Source organism: Schistocerca nitens, chromosome 3 (genome assembly GCF_023898315.1).
Source record: "Schistocerca nitens isolate TAMUIC-IGC-003100 chromosome 3, iqSchNite1.1, whole genome shotgun sequence".
Taxonomy (NCBI): domain Eukaryota; kingdom Metazoa; phylum Arthropoda; class Insecta; order Orthoptera; family Acrididae; genus Schistocerca; species Schistocerca nitens.
In genome coordinates this window covers 568,106,903-568,124,131 of record NC_064616.1, presented here as the reverse complement: position 1 = coordinate 568,124,131, position 17,229 = coordinate 568,106,903, and the positions used below count along the sequence as shown (strand labels likewise).

At 41.6% G+C, this 17,229-nt stretch overlaps 1 protein-coding gene across 3 annotated transcripts in view; it reads left to right on the top strand.

The window, feature by feature from the left end:
• Positions 1 to 302: 302 nt before the first annotated feature.
• The window catches only part of LOC126248474 (ribitol-5-phosphate xylosyltransferase 1-like), a 45,576-nt gene continuing 28,649 nt past the window's right edge, over positions 303 to 17,229 (top strand). Inside the window, exons 1-3 of one of the 3 annotated variants that reach the window (XM_049949486.1) lie at positions 303 to 519; positions 4,612 to 5,155; positions 6,210 to 6,308. In XM_049949486.1, coding sequence (XP_049805443.1) covers positions 417 to 519; positions 4,612 to 5,155; positions 6,210 to 6,308 — 746 coding nt within the window. In that variant the 5' untranslated portion in view covers positions 303 to 416. The remainder of the gene's footprint in view (positions 520 to 4,611; positions 5,156 to 6,209; positions 6,309 to 17,229) is intronic. The other 2 variants (XM_049949488.1, XM_049949487.1) reach the window with 2 other exon arrangements.

Here is a 17,229-nt window from a genome sequence, read left to right as displayed (position 1 = left end):
TGTGTGAATGCTGGCATTTAAATTGTACAGTGGAATGTTTTGACGTAATGTGACGGTCAGTGTGAATTGTGTTTAACTCCTACGTTAGCAGACGACACAGTCGGCCCACCGGCGTTCATGCAAGAACCTTCTTCCTAAGTAAAGTTGACTTCGACGTCCCGTTCTGTTCCGTTGACAGCGTATGTGAATTCCACCATTTGATTTTCCGTTCCTATCCGTCAAGTGTGAATCGACGTTAATCGTACTAGTAGCTTCGTAAGCAACATTCGACCATAGATCAATATCTGTGGTGTAAGTTGTCAACAGCATGCATTGTCATCTGTGGTTGTTTTTGTTTTTCGCGCTTTGATTGAAAACAAATCTGATCCATATAAAGAGAAAAATGAAACTATTAGTAACTGACGGCATAGTAAGAAATGAAACGATTTTGCCGATATTTAATGGTTTCTTCGTGTGTTGTTTATGTGGTTGTCACCCTGATAGCTGTGTACAAACTATACTGTGTGGTTGGTGACAAAGGTACATTACTGTATTTTTCTGACTTTGTTTCTCACTATCTCACATCTGTGTTCCTGGACAACAAAGAGAATGTGTTTTCTGTGCTGGCTATGTACCAGTTTTTCATTTAAGTTGCGTTTCTTCACACAACTGGAGTTAGATAATAATTTAGTTTCATCCGCTCTTGTAACGTGAAAGTTTGTTTATATCAATCTTGTGAAGTGTTATTGATCAACGGGTACGTCATGGACAGAGGAACTGGTAATACGGATTGAGGAAGGGTATCCTTGTTCAACCTGATGCATGATGTTAATGGTTCAAGGTTGTACAGTTTTCCTTTGAGCCTCAGAACATGCCATATTCCTGACATACCGTTCATCTCGTACTGCCTCTGCATCTTAACATCCTTAATATCATTTGTGATGAAAATTAGTAGATATGTAGGTAGGATTAATAATACCATTGGAAAATCATGCGTTAATGCCAAATAGTGAGCGTAACTCTTTAGACGAGAACAGAAAAATTGAGAGAGATATTTCAAGACTCTAGACATGTAATTGTAAATGACAAAGTGAAAATTCTAGATTAGGATACCTTTACAGTTTGTTAGTTGTGAAAATAAAGCAGACTGTTTGCAAATGACGTGCATTATTTACACTTTCGTTACACATCAAGCAGGCAGGCCGTGTTATACATAGTTTGATGCAAAGAATTGAGTCGTCAATAAGCAAAGTCTTTATCTTTGTGTGTGCCTGTTGGAAACTGAACACTTCTGCATTTTGGTGAATTAGTGTTACTACATTTGCTCAGTTAAAATTCTAGAAATAAACATGAACTCTTATGCTTGTGTGTGGACACGAACACCCCTACTGTCACACTGAAAGCATTGAGAATAGATAATGATGTAATCAAGTTGTAAGTGTTAATAATCAGAGAAAAACTTCTGCATGAAAGGAATATGCCCTTACTCTCAGTATCAATATAGGTGCTATCGTAATCTAGGACAAAGCTATAGGGTATGACCAAAATAAAAGCAGCAAATCAGATGATTCTGACTATAATGGTAGATAGGAATACTGCAATATGGAATAAATCTTTTCCTTTTTGTTGCCATCCTTGTAGCGGAACAAATGCAACGATACTGCACATGAATTTATCCAATGCTAGGTTGCCATGGATTTAAGACTGAGGAGAATTGAGGTATCTAACAGGAAAATGTGTCTTATTCCACACCAGCAGCAAATGCAAGTAATTGCTTTCTCTATCAGTACTCCGTTTAACACTACACTTTTCTGTATCTAATTTCGTGCTCATGTTTCTCTTGAACAGTGTTTGAATTTGTTAAGCAATCTCCGCCATTGAACAATTGAGTGGTCATAGAGCCAATGTCCCACAAGTTGACTAACTGAGAACTTCATACAACCAGAGGATGTATGTTTTCTAAGTACAGGGTACAGCACACTTTTTAGGGCATTACAGAAGTGCCCGATTCCACCAGTCTGCTCTGACCCATGATGTCATCAATGTGATGGAAACAGCTAGTTCCAGTGAATATAATATGGTGACAATGATTTCACTACATACACACACCAACAAACATGAACAAAAATAAAAATGACACAGTAATGTTTCACTACAAAAATAAAATGAAACTAATGGGACAACTGAGGAAAATTGGGGGTTAAGGGCAGGGACAAGCTAAAATCATAACAATAACAAAAATACACTGCAACATCCTAAAACAAATAATATAAAAAAATTTAAATAACAACATTCCGCTACACCAACAAAACCACAGGAATTGTACATCTCCCTTGATCTATAGCTATTGATACCAAAAAACCAATACTTACATCTCTGAAAGGTGGAATTAGACATTTCCCTTGACCTCAATTGCAGCTGTCGATATAAAAAACCAACACCCACAACTCCAAAAAGTGGAACCAAAACCCCAGCAACCCAAATATCCCATATCACAATTACTTTAGAATAAAGCCAAACCAAAAATTACTGACAGAAGCCTCCGGCAGTACCAGCTCTACGCACGTGCCCCAACCCCCCTGCCCCCCCCCCCCCCAAAAAAAAAAAAAAAAAAGAGAGAGAGAGAGAGAGAGAGAACACCCTTCCTGAAACCGCCACTCATGAACTTCACTGTCATCCATACCTAACTAAAAAGAAGATTAGATTTCTAATCAGACCTAACAATCATGCCAAACACATAAACAGAAAAAAACCTTAGTAACTCACTGGATACACTTCCATAACCCACATTACTGCACCAACTACCTAAACTATGAACTGCATTAGCACAATGACAACCAAAACTGAAGTGAACCCAATACCACCTGTTATACTCAGCACGTCCACATCCACTGCGAGAGGACACCATCAAATACAACAACATCACATCTACAAACACAACCAACTCAAAAACAGTGCCATAGTAATGTCACTCCACAACATTATTACATCCCGGATTAAAACAGATGGGTGGACACTTCCGTTGAACTCTTCTTAGTGCAGAAAATGAACTTTTCTTTGTAGTTGTTCTCTGGACCCCTGTTGTTGGAGACATTGCATTGTGGCAAGAGTATAATGATTTGCACTATTGTAGCAACTTCCCAGTAATTGGCTACATATTTTTCTTGAAGATAAATGCATGTCTTCTGCCAGATACATATGTGAGGAGAATGGGAACTCCAATAGTCCAGTTGCAAAACAGCACACATTCTACTTTAGAGTGAAATATTTATTTTGGAAATGACACACAGGCTGTAGCTAAGCCTGTTCTTTGTGATACTGCTTCTTCTGTGAATAGTAGTTCAGCAACTTACACTTCAGTGATATTTGGAAACTGGGAGAGAAGTACTGTTAGAATTTAAGCTCTGAAGATGAGTCGTGATGATAACTCAGTGAGTAACATGATCATGAACATGACAGGCAGCCTGATTTGAGCTCCTGCCCAGCACACACTTCTGGTGTGCTAGGAAATTGTAAAGATGGTGATAAACTGAGTTTTGACTGCAGTATGTGGCTTTCCATTGTTACAAAAAATCAAAGGTTTGTGAATGTGTCGCCACCATTATTTATTTTGCTGAGCGTTATTCACGTCACCCAGCAACATGGAGTAGTATACTGCAGTTATCGTATTTCTGTCAAGAAGGAAGTTCTGAACAGCGCAGTTTCTGAAACCCGGTACAGAGTTGCAAAATCTTTGCTTGCTGACAGTTGAGTTTGGATTTTGATTTCTATCCTACTTACCCTTTATTCTGCATGTGTCCTCTTGTTCCCTGGGTTGCAGTGAGGGTGACATGTCATGGAGCAGGTTGCAATTTTATTAACAAAAACATCTCATGTTGCTACAAAATAAATGGCAACTGCTATCATATGTATTTCCTGTTTTTCTTTCTGAGGATATAAAGAATCAATCTTCCAGACATATGACAGTGCCCAAAACATGCATAAAGATTGGCCCAAGTACTCACAACAATTATGCAAGCCTATCATTTAAATTCTGCATGTTCATTTCCTGAAGCAACATGATTACTGGTACATTTTTTGGACCAATCAAATACATAATATCTTGACTAAACAACACTCTTGAACTGTGATCACACTCTGGTCAAAATCTCAGATGATTTGACCCATTTGTTGACAGCAAAGTGGGTAATATGAAATTGTTCATAACAAGTGGATATGTATCCGATATTTGCTCATTGCACCGCTTATGAGGGGTTAGAAACTGAAAGATAAGAAATTAATCTTACCCTCCATATGGTCCTGTATAACTACTAAGAGCACACAAATCTGCTTACTGATAATCCAGACTCCACATTTTAAGCTTTGTGTATATTAATATGGCTCCTGTGCAGTGTAATATAACTATCTGTAGTCAAGCAAAATGGACATGTTTATTTTTATTTTCCGTGGACATATGGTATCTAGTGGTTGGAATTACAGCTTGGCAAGATGGTAGTAATTCAGTGATGATTTTGTACACTTTTGCTTTAATAAGTACTGCTTTTAGATTTTTGGTCACTATAGTCACTACTACTGATGATAATAATAATAATAATAATAATACTGTTTTAAAGTATGATGTTCATTTTTCAGAAAGTGATGGCATTTCCCAATTGCATTATCCTGGCATGAATACTCATATCTCCAAAACAGAGTACTTGAAAATCAGTTTGAACAGTGAAACAACAGATAAAAGAAGTAATGTGGAAATTTGGGGAAAAGCTGCTATAGCGAAATATCTGTGGCATCATATTTTGGATGGAAAAGTTGAAAATGGAGAAGGTGGTTTAGTTGAGACAGGTTTCAAAATACTGCATGGCATCAACTTTACATATCGATATGGACCAGGTGTTATACAAACTACAGTGCCTAGTGATGTGGAAAAACTTGTGCTAGTGTTAAATGGTCGCTCAGAAGAGAAAATTAATGTTGCAAAGCAGTGGTTAGATTATGTTCCTCTTTACAAAAAACTGACCCACATTGCAGTTGTGTTATTAGGAGATGAAGGTTGTAGTAACGATTGGCTCCTTCCATATATGAAGTCCAGAGGAGGAAGAATTGATGTTGCCTTTCTGGTGTATGATTCACCACTGATCGATAATGTCCAGTTTTATCAGTGGCCTCTTGGAGTTGCGGTGTAAGTAATTATAGTACAGTTATTGATGCAAATATAAAATTTAATAATTATAAGCCAACTATACAAATAATGCTGTAACTACTAGTTGCTTTCAGTTCTGTGCTTATATGTACTTATTTTTTTTAAGCAAAATGTGCAAGTTAAGAAGTACAAGAGATTAGAATTATTGCTCTCTGTTGGGAGATTAATATTTTCACAAGTGTTTCATTTGATGTTGAACATGGCTGTTGTTTGATTTATTGGTAGCCTATGTTTCTCAGATGATGACAAGAATTGATTATTGATTTGAAAGAAAACCTTTTTTGCATACTGAAAATTAATGTGGAGGGAATCAATTTTTTTGTGCGTAATGAAGAAGTAATAGAATGTTAGGGTCGACAGAAGCGTCTGATCCCACGCGTCGGCTTCGACCCGTGATGTAAGGGTGTTGTCGTGTGTGACGTCATGACGGCGCGGAGTATGGTTTGAGTGTGGCTGTTTCCAGTTCTGTTTTATCTTATTTTATTTACTTTTCTGATCTGTTCGTTCTATCTCGTGAGATTTTTTTAAAATTTAAAAACACTTATTACTTATTTTAATTATCTGTTTCCTCCAATTTCTGTTTTAGTTTATTATATATATATTTCTGATCTGTTCGTTCTATCCCGTGAGTTTTTTTTTTAAAGACAAAAAACACTAATCAGCTACTGAAGCATCTTTATCTTCTATGGGTTGCAGGGGTTACGATCCCTGGGGAGGTGGGTGGGTATTCATGCATGGCTGTCTTCACTTACACGTTGTAGCTACGCAAGGCGTCTAAATTTGTTTATATTTAGTTTGCCCCCCACCCAAAACACCCCATTTCCCGCGGCTGTCCCGTTAGTGTCATTAGGCTTCTTGTGGAAAGTGTGTGTGTTTGTTTTTGTTTCCGCCATATTTGTGACGTCATGGGTCAAAGCAGACGGGCGGGATCGGACGCTTCCGTATTTCCGAATGTTACATCAGTGGAACCTCAATATCTCAGGAAGTTCTTTTCTTTCTTCTATTTCTTCTTCTTCGCGGATGGATCACTTAGGACCACGAGAAATCAACATTTGTTGGCCTTCCTTTTCACCCAGTATTCCTTCGTACACAACGAATGGGCTAGTTTTCATTGCGCAGACCACGTATGTTGGTAAGTTTTTCTCTCTTCTTCCTCAAAACCAGGTGTGTTTGTGATTTTTCTGATTTCATTTCTGTCATGCAGATTTGGAGACCCTAATTCTCTCAGGTATTTTTCCATCTGTTTGTACCAGTTCAGTCTTGTAGTATTTGCTCTTTAAAAATGTATGGATTTTGTCCATTAACCTGTTCGAGTCCATTGTTTCTAAATGCCTCATGAATTGGATTGTTCTCATGCGCATTTTGTCCATTATTTTGGAGATATTTTTATATATTTCTGCATTGGGTTTCGGATAGTGCGCACCATCTTTAGTTCTTGGTCCTAGGATTTTCCTCATTATTTTAAGTTCTTTCACTTTTAATTCCCCTTTTAGTGTTCTGTGTTGAAGATTTAGTGTCTCAGATGTGTAGAGAGCTTCGGGTTTAATCACTGTTGTGTAGTGTCATATTTTGCAGCTCCAGGAGAGACTCTCTTTGTTGTAAACGTTTATTGTTAACTGAAACACCGTCTCCATTTTCTGGACTCTTGATCTGACAGATTTCTTTTCATTACAATTTTCTGCAATCCATTCACCTATATATTAAAATTCTTTTACTCGAGAGATGTAGTTATTACCAATTTTGAGATCGGAAGGTGCATCTTTGATGTCAGTCATAAATTTTGTTTTTTCAAATGAAATTTGTAATTCTATTTTTGCTGCCTGCTCTTATAATTCCAGCTGTTTCTGTGCATCAGTAATGTCTTGTGCGATCAGTGCCATGTCGTCAGCAAATGCTAAACAGACTAATTCTATGCCCTTATGTTGGAAATACGGAAGCGTCCAATCCCGCCTGTCCGCTTTGACCCATGACGTCACAAATATGGCGGAAACAAAAACAAACACACACACTTTCCACAAGAAGCCTAATGACACTAACGGGACAAGCACGGGAAATGGGGTGTTTTGGGTGGGGGGCAAACTAAATATAAACAAATTTAGACGCCTTGCGTAGCTACAACGTGTAAGTGAAGACAGCCATGCATGAATACCCACCCACCTCCCCAGGGGTCGTAACCCCTGCAACCCATAGAAGATAAAGATGCTTCAGTAGCTGATTAGTGTTTTTTGTCTTTTAAAAAAAAATCTCACGGGATAGAATGAACAGATCAGAAAGATAAATATAATAAACTAAAACAGAAATTGGAGGAAACAGATAATTAAAATAAGTAATAAGTGTTTTTAAATTAAAAAAAAAATCTCACGAGATAGAACGAACAGATCAGAAACGTAAATAAAATAAGATAAAACAGAACTGGAGACAGCCACACTCAAACCAAACTCCGTGCCGTCATGACGTCACACACGAGAACACCCTTACGTCACGGGTCAAAGCCGACGCGTGGGATCGGACGCTTCTGTCGACCCCTTATGTTTTGGTCCCAGTCTTTGTGCTGGTGCAACTGCTTTTCTCCATTCCTGAACAACTTTTTCAAGAGCACAATTGAAGAGAACTGGGGACAGCCCTTGTAATACTCCTGTGTCTATTTCAAATTCTGTGCTCAATTCTCCCATAAATTTTACTTTGGATTTGGTCTCCGTGGGTGTTTCTTTTATGATGTTTGTTGTCTTTTGATCTAGTCCAAATTCTGCAAACACTTCAAATAGGGATTCACAGTCTGTACTGTCATACGCTTTTTTTAAATCGACATACGTGATGACATAACTTTTGTTTGAAGTACTGTGCAAATATTTTCAGAAATATGATTTTTTCCCCTGTAGGAGATATGTCTGCCGAAGGTGGCTTGATAAATATCCAGGTAGCAGTGATTGAACAAGTTTATTTATCCAAGATTAATAGCATGTCTACTCTGACGTTGACTGAAACAAAACATAAAATAAGTCATTTCTTGAAACAGATCAATAATACTTCCAGCGAATGAAGGCCGATTAGATTCTTACTGAGCCTAACTTCATTAAACACATTTTATAGAACTCAAAAGTCCTGTAGAATGCTCATTGTTAGAAGAAAAACTGAATGAACAAAATTTAAGTCCCTAACGGACCAAAATTGTCTTAAGTCCAGTGTGTAGCCATTTGAAAGTTAAACAGGAATAAATTTACAGATCCAGAAGTCTGTCACAAGAACAGAGTCCTCGTCTTATTCGGCAAGGAGGCTGTGAAAACCCGTAAGTCCACAGCTGGCAGCTTACGAGGTCATGAAGTCAGATGTGAATGGTAGCAATATAATGAAGACAGCTGTTGAACGAGAATTCTGATTGATGGAATCTGTGCAGAATCAGCACCTGGCCTAAAAAAACTCACTCAGAACGAACTGGTTTGCCCTAAATACCACTTGGTGCTAGGGTACAGCTGGGTCTATTTTCGATATTGTGTCTTACAGAAGAGAATATGTCTTTGTGGCCCATGACCCATAATGGAGCTTGAGTCGCCTCCTGGAGGATGGCTGGAGCATGATTGTCCATATTTCAGAAAATTGTCACCTGTTTGTTAGGCATCCCTCTCTACTTCCACCACTTGCTGGGGCAATTGGGGGGATGATGTCTACATCCATTGGTGAGGGTCCTGACGAAGTGTGTGGAACTGTCGAAGGCCTCTGCCGTGAGCTAGCCACCAACACTGGTTGAGATGAGATGGTAGTGTCTAGGGTGGAAATAATGGGTGGCTCTGTCTCTGGAACAAAAGATAGTGATAGGATCTCAGTGTTGGGAGAAGGACCATGGCTTGGTATTCGTTGCCATTTTTGTGGCACAGTTTGGCATCCTGTCGCCTCAGCCATGGGCCTGACTAGTTACTTGGAAATTATGGCCGGAAACCAGTGTTAGGCATCCATTACTAAGAACAGGGGCCATAATTGAATCCTTAAATGAAAAATGGTGGCAGCTAGACCTCCGAGTAAGGGGCTATGAACTGGGGTGGGGGTGGGGGGGGGGGGTGAAGGATAGAAAGTTGGGACCAATAAAAAGTTTCTCAGCAGGAGCCAAGCTGTCCTGTGCTTTTGACCTGTAGGATGCCAGAGAAAGGATGGCGATGGTGGAGTTTAGACTTCTGGGTTTTAAAAGTATATACAAATTGTTCCATTAGTCCATTTGAGGCAGGATGAAAGGATGCTGTGTGAATGAGGGCAATTCCATTTTTGTCACAGAAGGTGGAGAATTCCGCAGATGCTAATTCGGGACAATCGTTTGTGACAATGGTGTCAGAAACTCCTTTAATGGAAAAAAAAAATGTGAGATGGGTTTGAATAATTTTGACTAGTTGATGTGACAGACATTAGGGAAACATATAGGAATCCGCTGCCAGTGCCTATTGCAATGAGCCAAGTGTGGCCCAAGAAAGTCCCATGAAATCCAAATGAAGCCTCGACCAAGGACTACAATAGTCTGGTCAAGGGAAGACAGGGCTTTGAGTGGTGGCCTACATACTCTGGCACATGGTGCAAGAGGATACCATTTGAGTAATAGCAGTGTCTATGCCACGCCAATAGACATGGTGGTGGGTCAGACATTTAGTGAGCACCAAGCCCCAGTGCCCAACATGGAGAAGAGTCAAAACATGCTGCTAGAAAGCTGCAGGGATGACCACCTAGGTGCAGCCATTTTGATGGCCAGCTGCGGCACACCAGGCAGAGGATCTCTCTGAGGGCCGGGTCCTCTGCGGTGTGGCGTGCAATGAGTTTGGCATCCAGTGGGAAATTGGCCATAGCTTCTTCCGCAACGATGTTGAGGTGGAGGGTACGCTCAGACCAGAAACCCTTGACCGTGGAGCCAGTCTTGGAGAGACATGAGGAGATTTCCCAAGGCAACACGGAAGACGGCGGCCAGGCACTCGATCTGGTATTTGTGAGTGTGCTTTATCTGCTGGAGTAGAATCAACATCTGAGCAGATGGATCCACTGGTTCCATCACACTGTCATCAATGTTATAATGGGCATACTGTCAACTGCAAAACACATGCAAGCAGTGACTACCTGGACCAGAGCACACCCGTGAGCCAGCTGTGAACACAAAACCTCATTGCCAACTGATATGCCCTCCGATGGTGGCAGAAAAAATATCCCATTAGCAATGATTGAACAAATTTATTTATCAAAGTTTAATAGCATGTCTACTCTGATGTGGATTGAAACAAAACCTAAAATAACAATATTACACAAAGGATGGGGTTATACTCACCACATAGAGAAGACTCTGAGTCGCAGACAGGCATGATGGAAAGACTGGTATACAATTTAGCTTTCAGCCAAAATCCTTCTCCTGAAGTAGAAGGCACCCCCCCCCCCCCACACACACACACACACATATGATCACTGTCTTTTTCCACTGTGGGCAGACTGAGTCATAATTGCTCCTAATGGGACAGCAATTCTAAGAGGTAGGGGTAAAGAGATGTGGAAGTGTGGGGGGGGGGGGGGGGGAGATAACAGGATGGGGTGGGAGAAGGTGTAGTGCTGCTTGTTGAAGTGTGCAGGGATGTTGTGGGGACAGGGACAGGGTATGGCAGCTGGGTGCAGTTGGGAGGTTTGGGGGGAGGGGATGGAAAAGGGGAGAAGGACTAGTTAGTGGATTTGGTGGTGGAATGAAAGGCTGTGTTGTGCTGGAGTGGGAGCAGAGAAGGAAATAGGTGTGGAGGACAGGGACTAGTGAAGTTTGAGGCGAATATATCCTACAATCCCCTAACCCCCTTGACCTCATCCTTTGCTAGTCCATGTCACTTACCTATCCCCTTCCCTGCCCCCCCCCCCCTCCAGCACAACACAGGTTTCTATTCCAACACCCCTACGAGTCCTTTTCCCCTTCCCTCCTCCTCTCCTTTTCCACTCCCCATCCGCAGCCCCCAAATGTCCCAAATGCACCTAACAGCCCTTCCCTACACTCACCATATCCCTACATGCTCCCACAAGCAGCACTACACTTTCTCCCACCCTACCCTGCTGTACCCTCCCCCTCCCCCCCCTCCCCCCCTCCTCTCGACCCTATGCCTTGCTTTACCCCCACCACCAGATTGGGTAAAAGTCTAGAATTGGGCCAGTGGCATACTTATGTGTTTTTTATTTTTTGCAGGAATATTGTCAGTGTTTGGTGTGCAGTATGATGGGAACAAGTGAAGGTGTGTCAGCTGTTTGTGTTATGCAACCAGTGAGAGAGCAGCAAGCAGACGGTGTGTGGCAATGTAATACTTTGGAAGACAGGGTGAAACATTGCTGTAAATGGGGATTATAAATTTAATTGCTCCTTGTTTGAGTTGCTGTTGTTTAAACTGTGCCAGAATCTGCAAACCAAGGACAGTGTTGTTGCAACCCGTGATATATTCAAAAAAGCAGTGAAATATTTCTCTGCTCTGTGTTGCTATCGCAATCAATCTGTGCGAGCACAATGAGTAAGTGCATCAATGTTTTTTAATTAAATTTTGGGAGGAGGTAGGTGAATCAATGTTTTTCATTAGATCTTGGGAGAAGGTGGGTGAATCAATGTTTTTTTTAACTAAATCATTGGAGGAGGTTGGTAGATCAATATTTTTAATTAAATTACCAGAGGAGGCAGGTGCATCAATAATGTTTGTTAATATGAACATACATTGATCAACCGCTCTTCTCCCATGATTTAATTAAAAAACATTGATCCACTTACTCATTGAGCTCACACAGACCCCGATTGCGTTCTCATTTCACGACCACATTTGATACATTTTAACATCTCTGCAACTAATCCATGAGACATGCAGCAACGTCAGTCCACTTTATAGTGCTCACTGCCATAATCACAAAATTTTCTCTCAAAATTCACCAACACACCAAAAAACAGGAAGCAAGACAATGGTCTCAATTTTGGTGCTAGAAATACATTGCCTCTCTTCTGGCCTCTCATTAGTTATGTCAAAGAATCATCCCATTGCCTATGCAAAACTGTCGTGTTACCAACCTATGAGCAGTAGATAAGCATTGCTTTAACCTCCGCTAACCCTGATCTAAACTTTAGCCCCAGATTGATGCGTCCATGAGGCACAGTTATGACTCCGTCCAGCCACAGCAGCCAGAAACAGTGATCATGTGTGTGAGCTGTGCTTCTGTGTGTGTGTGGGGGGGGGGGGGGGGAGGCGGAGGAGGGGGTGCGCACCTCAGAAGAAGGCCATATTTAGCTGAAAGCTAAAATGTATAGTAGTGTCTCCTCTATAAGCTGGGAATCCATCCTTTTCATAGTATTGTTGTTAATCCACCCTGGACTTTCCATTGATTGGAAACATAAAATAAGTCTCTTCTTGAAACAGAACAGTAATATTACAGGTAGATGAAGGTAAGTTAGATTGTCACTGAGCCTAAGTTCATTGAAGACACACTTTATGAAAATCAGAGTCCTGTATGACGCTCAGTGTTAAAGTACAAACAGAATTTAAGTCCCGTAGGGAGCAAAATTGTTTAAGTCTGGCATTTAGCTGTTTGAAAGCTAAACAGGAATAAATTTATGAGTCCACAATTCTGCCACGATGACAGTGTCCCTGTCTTCTTCGTCAAGGAGGCCACGAACACTAAGTCCACTGCAGGCCACTCCTGGGGTCACAAGGTGAGATGTGAATGGGAGCAACATCATGGGGGTGGCTCTTGAGTGAGATTCCTGGTTGATGGAATCCTTGCAGAAATGGTGCCTGGCCCAGGAAACTCACTTGGAGTGAATGAGCCTTGTCTGGATTGACCACTACCTTACATACAACTCCTTGCTAGGATATAGCTGGCCTTGTAGAAGAGAATAGCTCCGTGCGGCCTATAGCGTCACTTAACCTTGTGGATGATCAGAGCATGGCCATCTAACTTCAGGAAAATTGTCCCCTGTTTGTTAGGTATCTTCGAAGAACTGATGTGATAGTGGTTGCCGACACTACAGGTGTGAAGCATTGATACAGCAGTAAGGTGGCTGTATTAACATTACATAAAGACCATAGGTTACAGAGCTGTTCATACCAATAGTGATTTTTGTCAACTGTTCATAATATACAGACTGTAATGTACAATTTTTGAGCCAGTAGAGGCTAGTGTTTTTTTGAAGTTGGATCTGATAGACAAATGTGACTTGGAGACATTAGTAATGCAAGAGATGGTGCCGTCTGGGATTTCCACTAATCCAGTGGACTAGGGGTATTTGCTTTGAAACTGGGATCTGATGGATTAGTTTTCCCCTAATCAACTACATTTAGCTGTCAGTGAGATTCGAAATGATTGGTGAATTAGTGTTCCACATTTGTAAGGCTAGCTTGAAGATTTAGAGATTTTCCAGAGAATTACTGTTAGCAGAAGGAATGGATGATAAATGGGACTACATCTACATCCATACTCCCCAAGCCACCTGACGGTGTGTGGCGGAGGGTACCTTGAGTACCTCTATCGGTTCTCCCTTCTATTCCAGTCTCGTATTGTTCATGGGAAGAAAGATTGTTGGTATGCCTCTGTGTGGGCTCTAATCTCTCTGATTTTATCCCCATGGTCTCTATGTGAGATATACCTAGGAGGGAGCAATATACTGCTTGACTCCTCGGTGAAGGTATGTTCTCGAAACTTCAACAAAAGCTCGTACCAAGCTACTGAGTGTCTCTCTTGCAGAGTCTTCCACTGGAGTTTATCTATCATCTCCATAACACTTTCGTGATTACTAAATGCTCCTGTAATGAAGCGCGCTGCTCTCCATTGGATCTTCTCTATCTCTTCTATCAGCCCTCTCTGGTATGGGTGCCACACCGGTGAGCAGTATTCAAGCAGTGGGTGAACAAGAGTACTGTAACCTACTTTCTTTGTTTTCAGATTGCATTTCCTTAGGATACTTCCAATGAATCTCAGTCTGGCATCTGCTTTACCGACGATTAATTTTACATGGTCATTCCATTTTAAGTCACTGCTAATGTCTACTCCCAGATAATTTATGTAATTAAGTGCTTCCAGATGCTGACCTGCTCTATTGTAGCTAAATTACAGAGGATCTTTCTTTTTGTGTATTCGCAGCACATTACACTTGTCTACATTGAGATTCAATTGCCATTCCCTGCACCAGGCGTCAATTTCTTGCAGATCCTCCTGCTTTTCAGTACAATTTTCCATTGTTACAACCTCTCAATATACTACAGCATCATCTGCAAAAAGCCTCAGTGAACTTCCAGTGTTATATATAACGATTGTGGGGAACTATAACAAATGCCATGTGGAAGTCAAGAATCATGGCATCTACCTCGCAACCTGTGTCTTTGGCCGTCTGAGTCTAGTGAACGAATAGCGCGAGCTGGGTTTCACACGATCGTCTTTTACGAAACCCATGCTAATTCCTACAGTGTAGATTTATAGCCTCCAGAAAAGTCATTATACTCGAACATAATGGAACTTGAAAATGGGGATGACCTGTGCCCTTTTCCATTATTTTGGAACGCTACGCTCCTCTAGAGACCTATGGTACATTGCTGCAAGAAGGGGGGCAAGTTCCTTCATGTACTCTGTGTAAAATTGAACTGGTATCCCATCAGGTCCAGCGGCCTCCTCTTTTGAGTGATTTTAATTGTTTTTCTATCTCTCGGTCATCTATTTCGATATCTACCGTTTTGTCATCTGTGCGACAATGTAGAGAAGGAAGTACAGTGCAGTCTTCCTCTGTGAAACAGCTTTGGAAAAAGACATTTAGTATTTCGGCCTTTAGTCTGTCATCCTCTGTTTCAGCACCATTTTGGTCACAGAGTGTCTGGACATTTTGTTTTGATCCACCTACCACTTCGACATAAGACCAAAATTTCTTAGGATTTTTTTCCAGGTCAGTACATAGAACTTCACTTTCGAATTCGTTGAATGCCTCTCGCATAGCCCTCCTCACACTACATTTCGCTTCGTGTAATTTTTGCTTGTCTGCAATGCTTTGGCTATGTTTATGCTTGCTATGAAGTTCTCTTTGCTTCTGTAGCAGTTTTCTAACTCAGTTGTTGTACCACGGTGGCTCTTTTCCAGCTCTTATGATCTTGCTTGGCACATACTCATCTAATGCATATTGTACTATGGTTTTGAACTTTGTCCACTGATCCTCAACACTATCTGTACTTGAGATAAAACTTTTGTGTTGAGCCATCAAGTACTCTGAAATCTGCTTTTTGTCACTTTTGCTAAACAGAAAAATCTTCCTACCTTTTTTTTAATATTTCTATTTACGGCTGAAATCACCAATGCTGTAACCGCTTTATGATTGCTGATTCCACGTTCTGCGTTAACTGTTTCAAATAGTTCGAGTCTGTTTGTCACCAGAAGGTCTAATATTTTATCACCATGAGTTGGTTCTCTGTTTAACTGCTTAAAGTAGTTTTCAGATAATGCACTTAAAAAAATTTCACTGGATTGTTTGTCCCTGCCACCCGTTATAAACATTTGAGTCTCCCAGTCTATATCTGGTAAATTAAAATCTCCACCCAAAACTATAACATGGTCGGGAAATCTACTCGAAATATTTTCCAAATTTTCCTTCAGGTGTACTGCCACAACAGCTGCTGAGCCAGGGGGCCTATAGAGACATCAAATTACCATGTCTGAGCCTGCTTTAACCGTGACCTTCACCCAAATTATTTCACAGTTCGGACCTCCGTCAATTTCCTTTGATACTATTTCACTTGTTACTGCTATAAACACACCTCCTCCTTCACTGTCCAGCCTGTCTCTGCGGTATACATTCCAATCTGAGTTTAGAATTTCATTACTGTTTACATCTGGTTTCAGCCAACTTTGCCGGCCGCGGTGGTCTCGCGGTTCTAAGCGCTCAGTCCAGAACCGCGCGACTGCTACGGTCGCAGGTTCGAATCCTGCCTCGGGCATGGACGTGTGTGATGTCCTTAGGTTAGTTAGGTTTAAGTAGTTCTAAGTTCTAGGGGACTGATGACCACAGATGTTGAGTCCCATAGTGCTCAGAGCCATTTGAACCATTTTTTTTCAGCCAACTTTCCATCCCTAGTACTATGTGGGCATTGTGACTATTAATGAGAGCAGTTCTGGAACCTTTCTATAGATGCTCCTGCAGTTTACTATTACCACATTAATATTGTCATTCCCTGTTGCATTTTGCCTACTGCTATCTTGTCGTGTTTCAGGAGGCGTCTTGTCGGGCCTAGGGAGGGATTTCTCCAATCTAAAAAACCCACATGTGCACTCCACACGTACTCCGCTAGCCTTGTAACTGCTTCCTGTCGGTAGTGCATGCCTGACCTATTCAGGGGGACCCTACATTTCTCCACCCGATAGCAGAGGTTGAGAAATTTGCGCCGCCAGATCTCCGCAGAATCATCTGAGCCTCTGGTTTAAACCTTTCACTCGGCTCCAAACCAGAGGACTGCGATCGGTTCTGGGAACGACACTACAAATAGTTAGCTCAGATTCCACCCTGCGACCGAGGTTTTCCACCTTCACCAACTCCGCCAACCACCTGTGTGAACTGATGATGACCTCTGAACCCAGACGGCAGTAGTCATTTGTGCGGACATGAGCAACAATTTGCAGTCGGGTGCATCCAGTGCTCTCTCTCGCTGCCGGCAGGGTCACCTCCACATCTCGGATGAGATTCCCCGGCAAGCAGACAGAGTGAACACTGGCTTTCTTCCCCGACCTTTCCGCCATTTCCCTAAGGGGCTCCAGCCTCCGCCTGACACTGGAGCTCCCAATTACTAATAAACCCCTCCCCCCGTGTTCCTGATTTAGGTTTTCCGTGATTTCCCTAAATCGCTCCAGGCAAATGCCGGGATGGTTCCTTTCAAAGGGCACGGCCGACTTCCTTCCCCATCCGCCCCTAATCCGATGAGACCGATGACCTCGCGGTCTGGTCTCCTCCCCCAAAAACCAATCACCAATCAATCCCCCCGTGTTCCTGCTTGGACCTTGCTGAAGGAGTGGCCACATGTCCACTCACAGGCAGAGCAGGCGATGCCACATGGCCA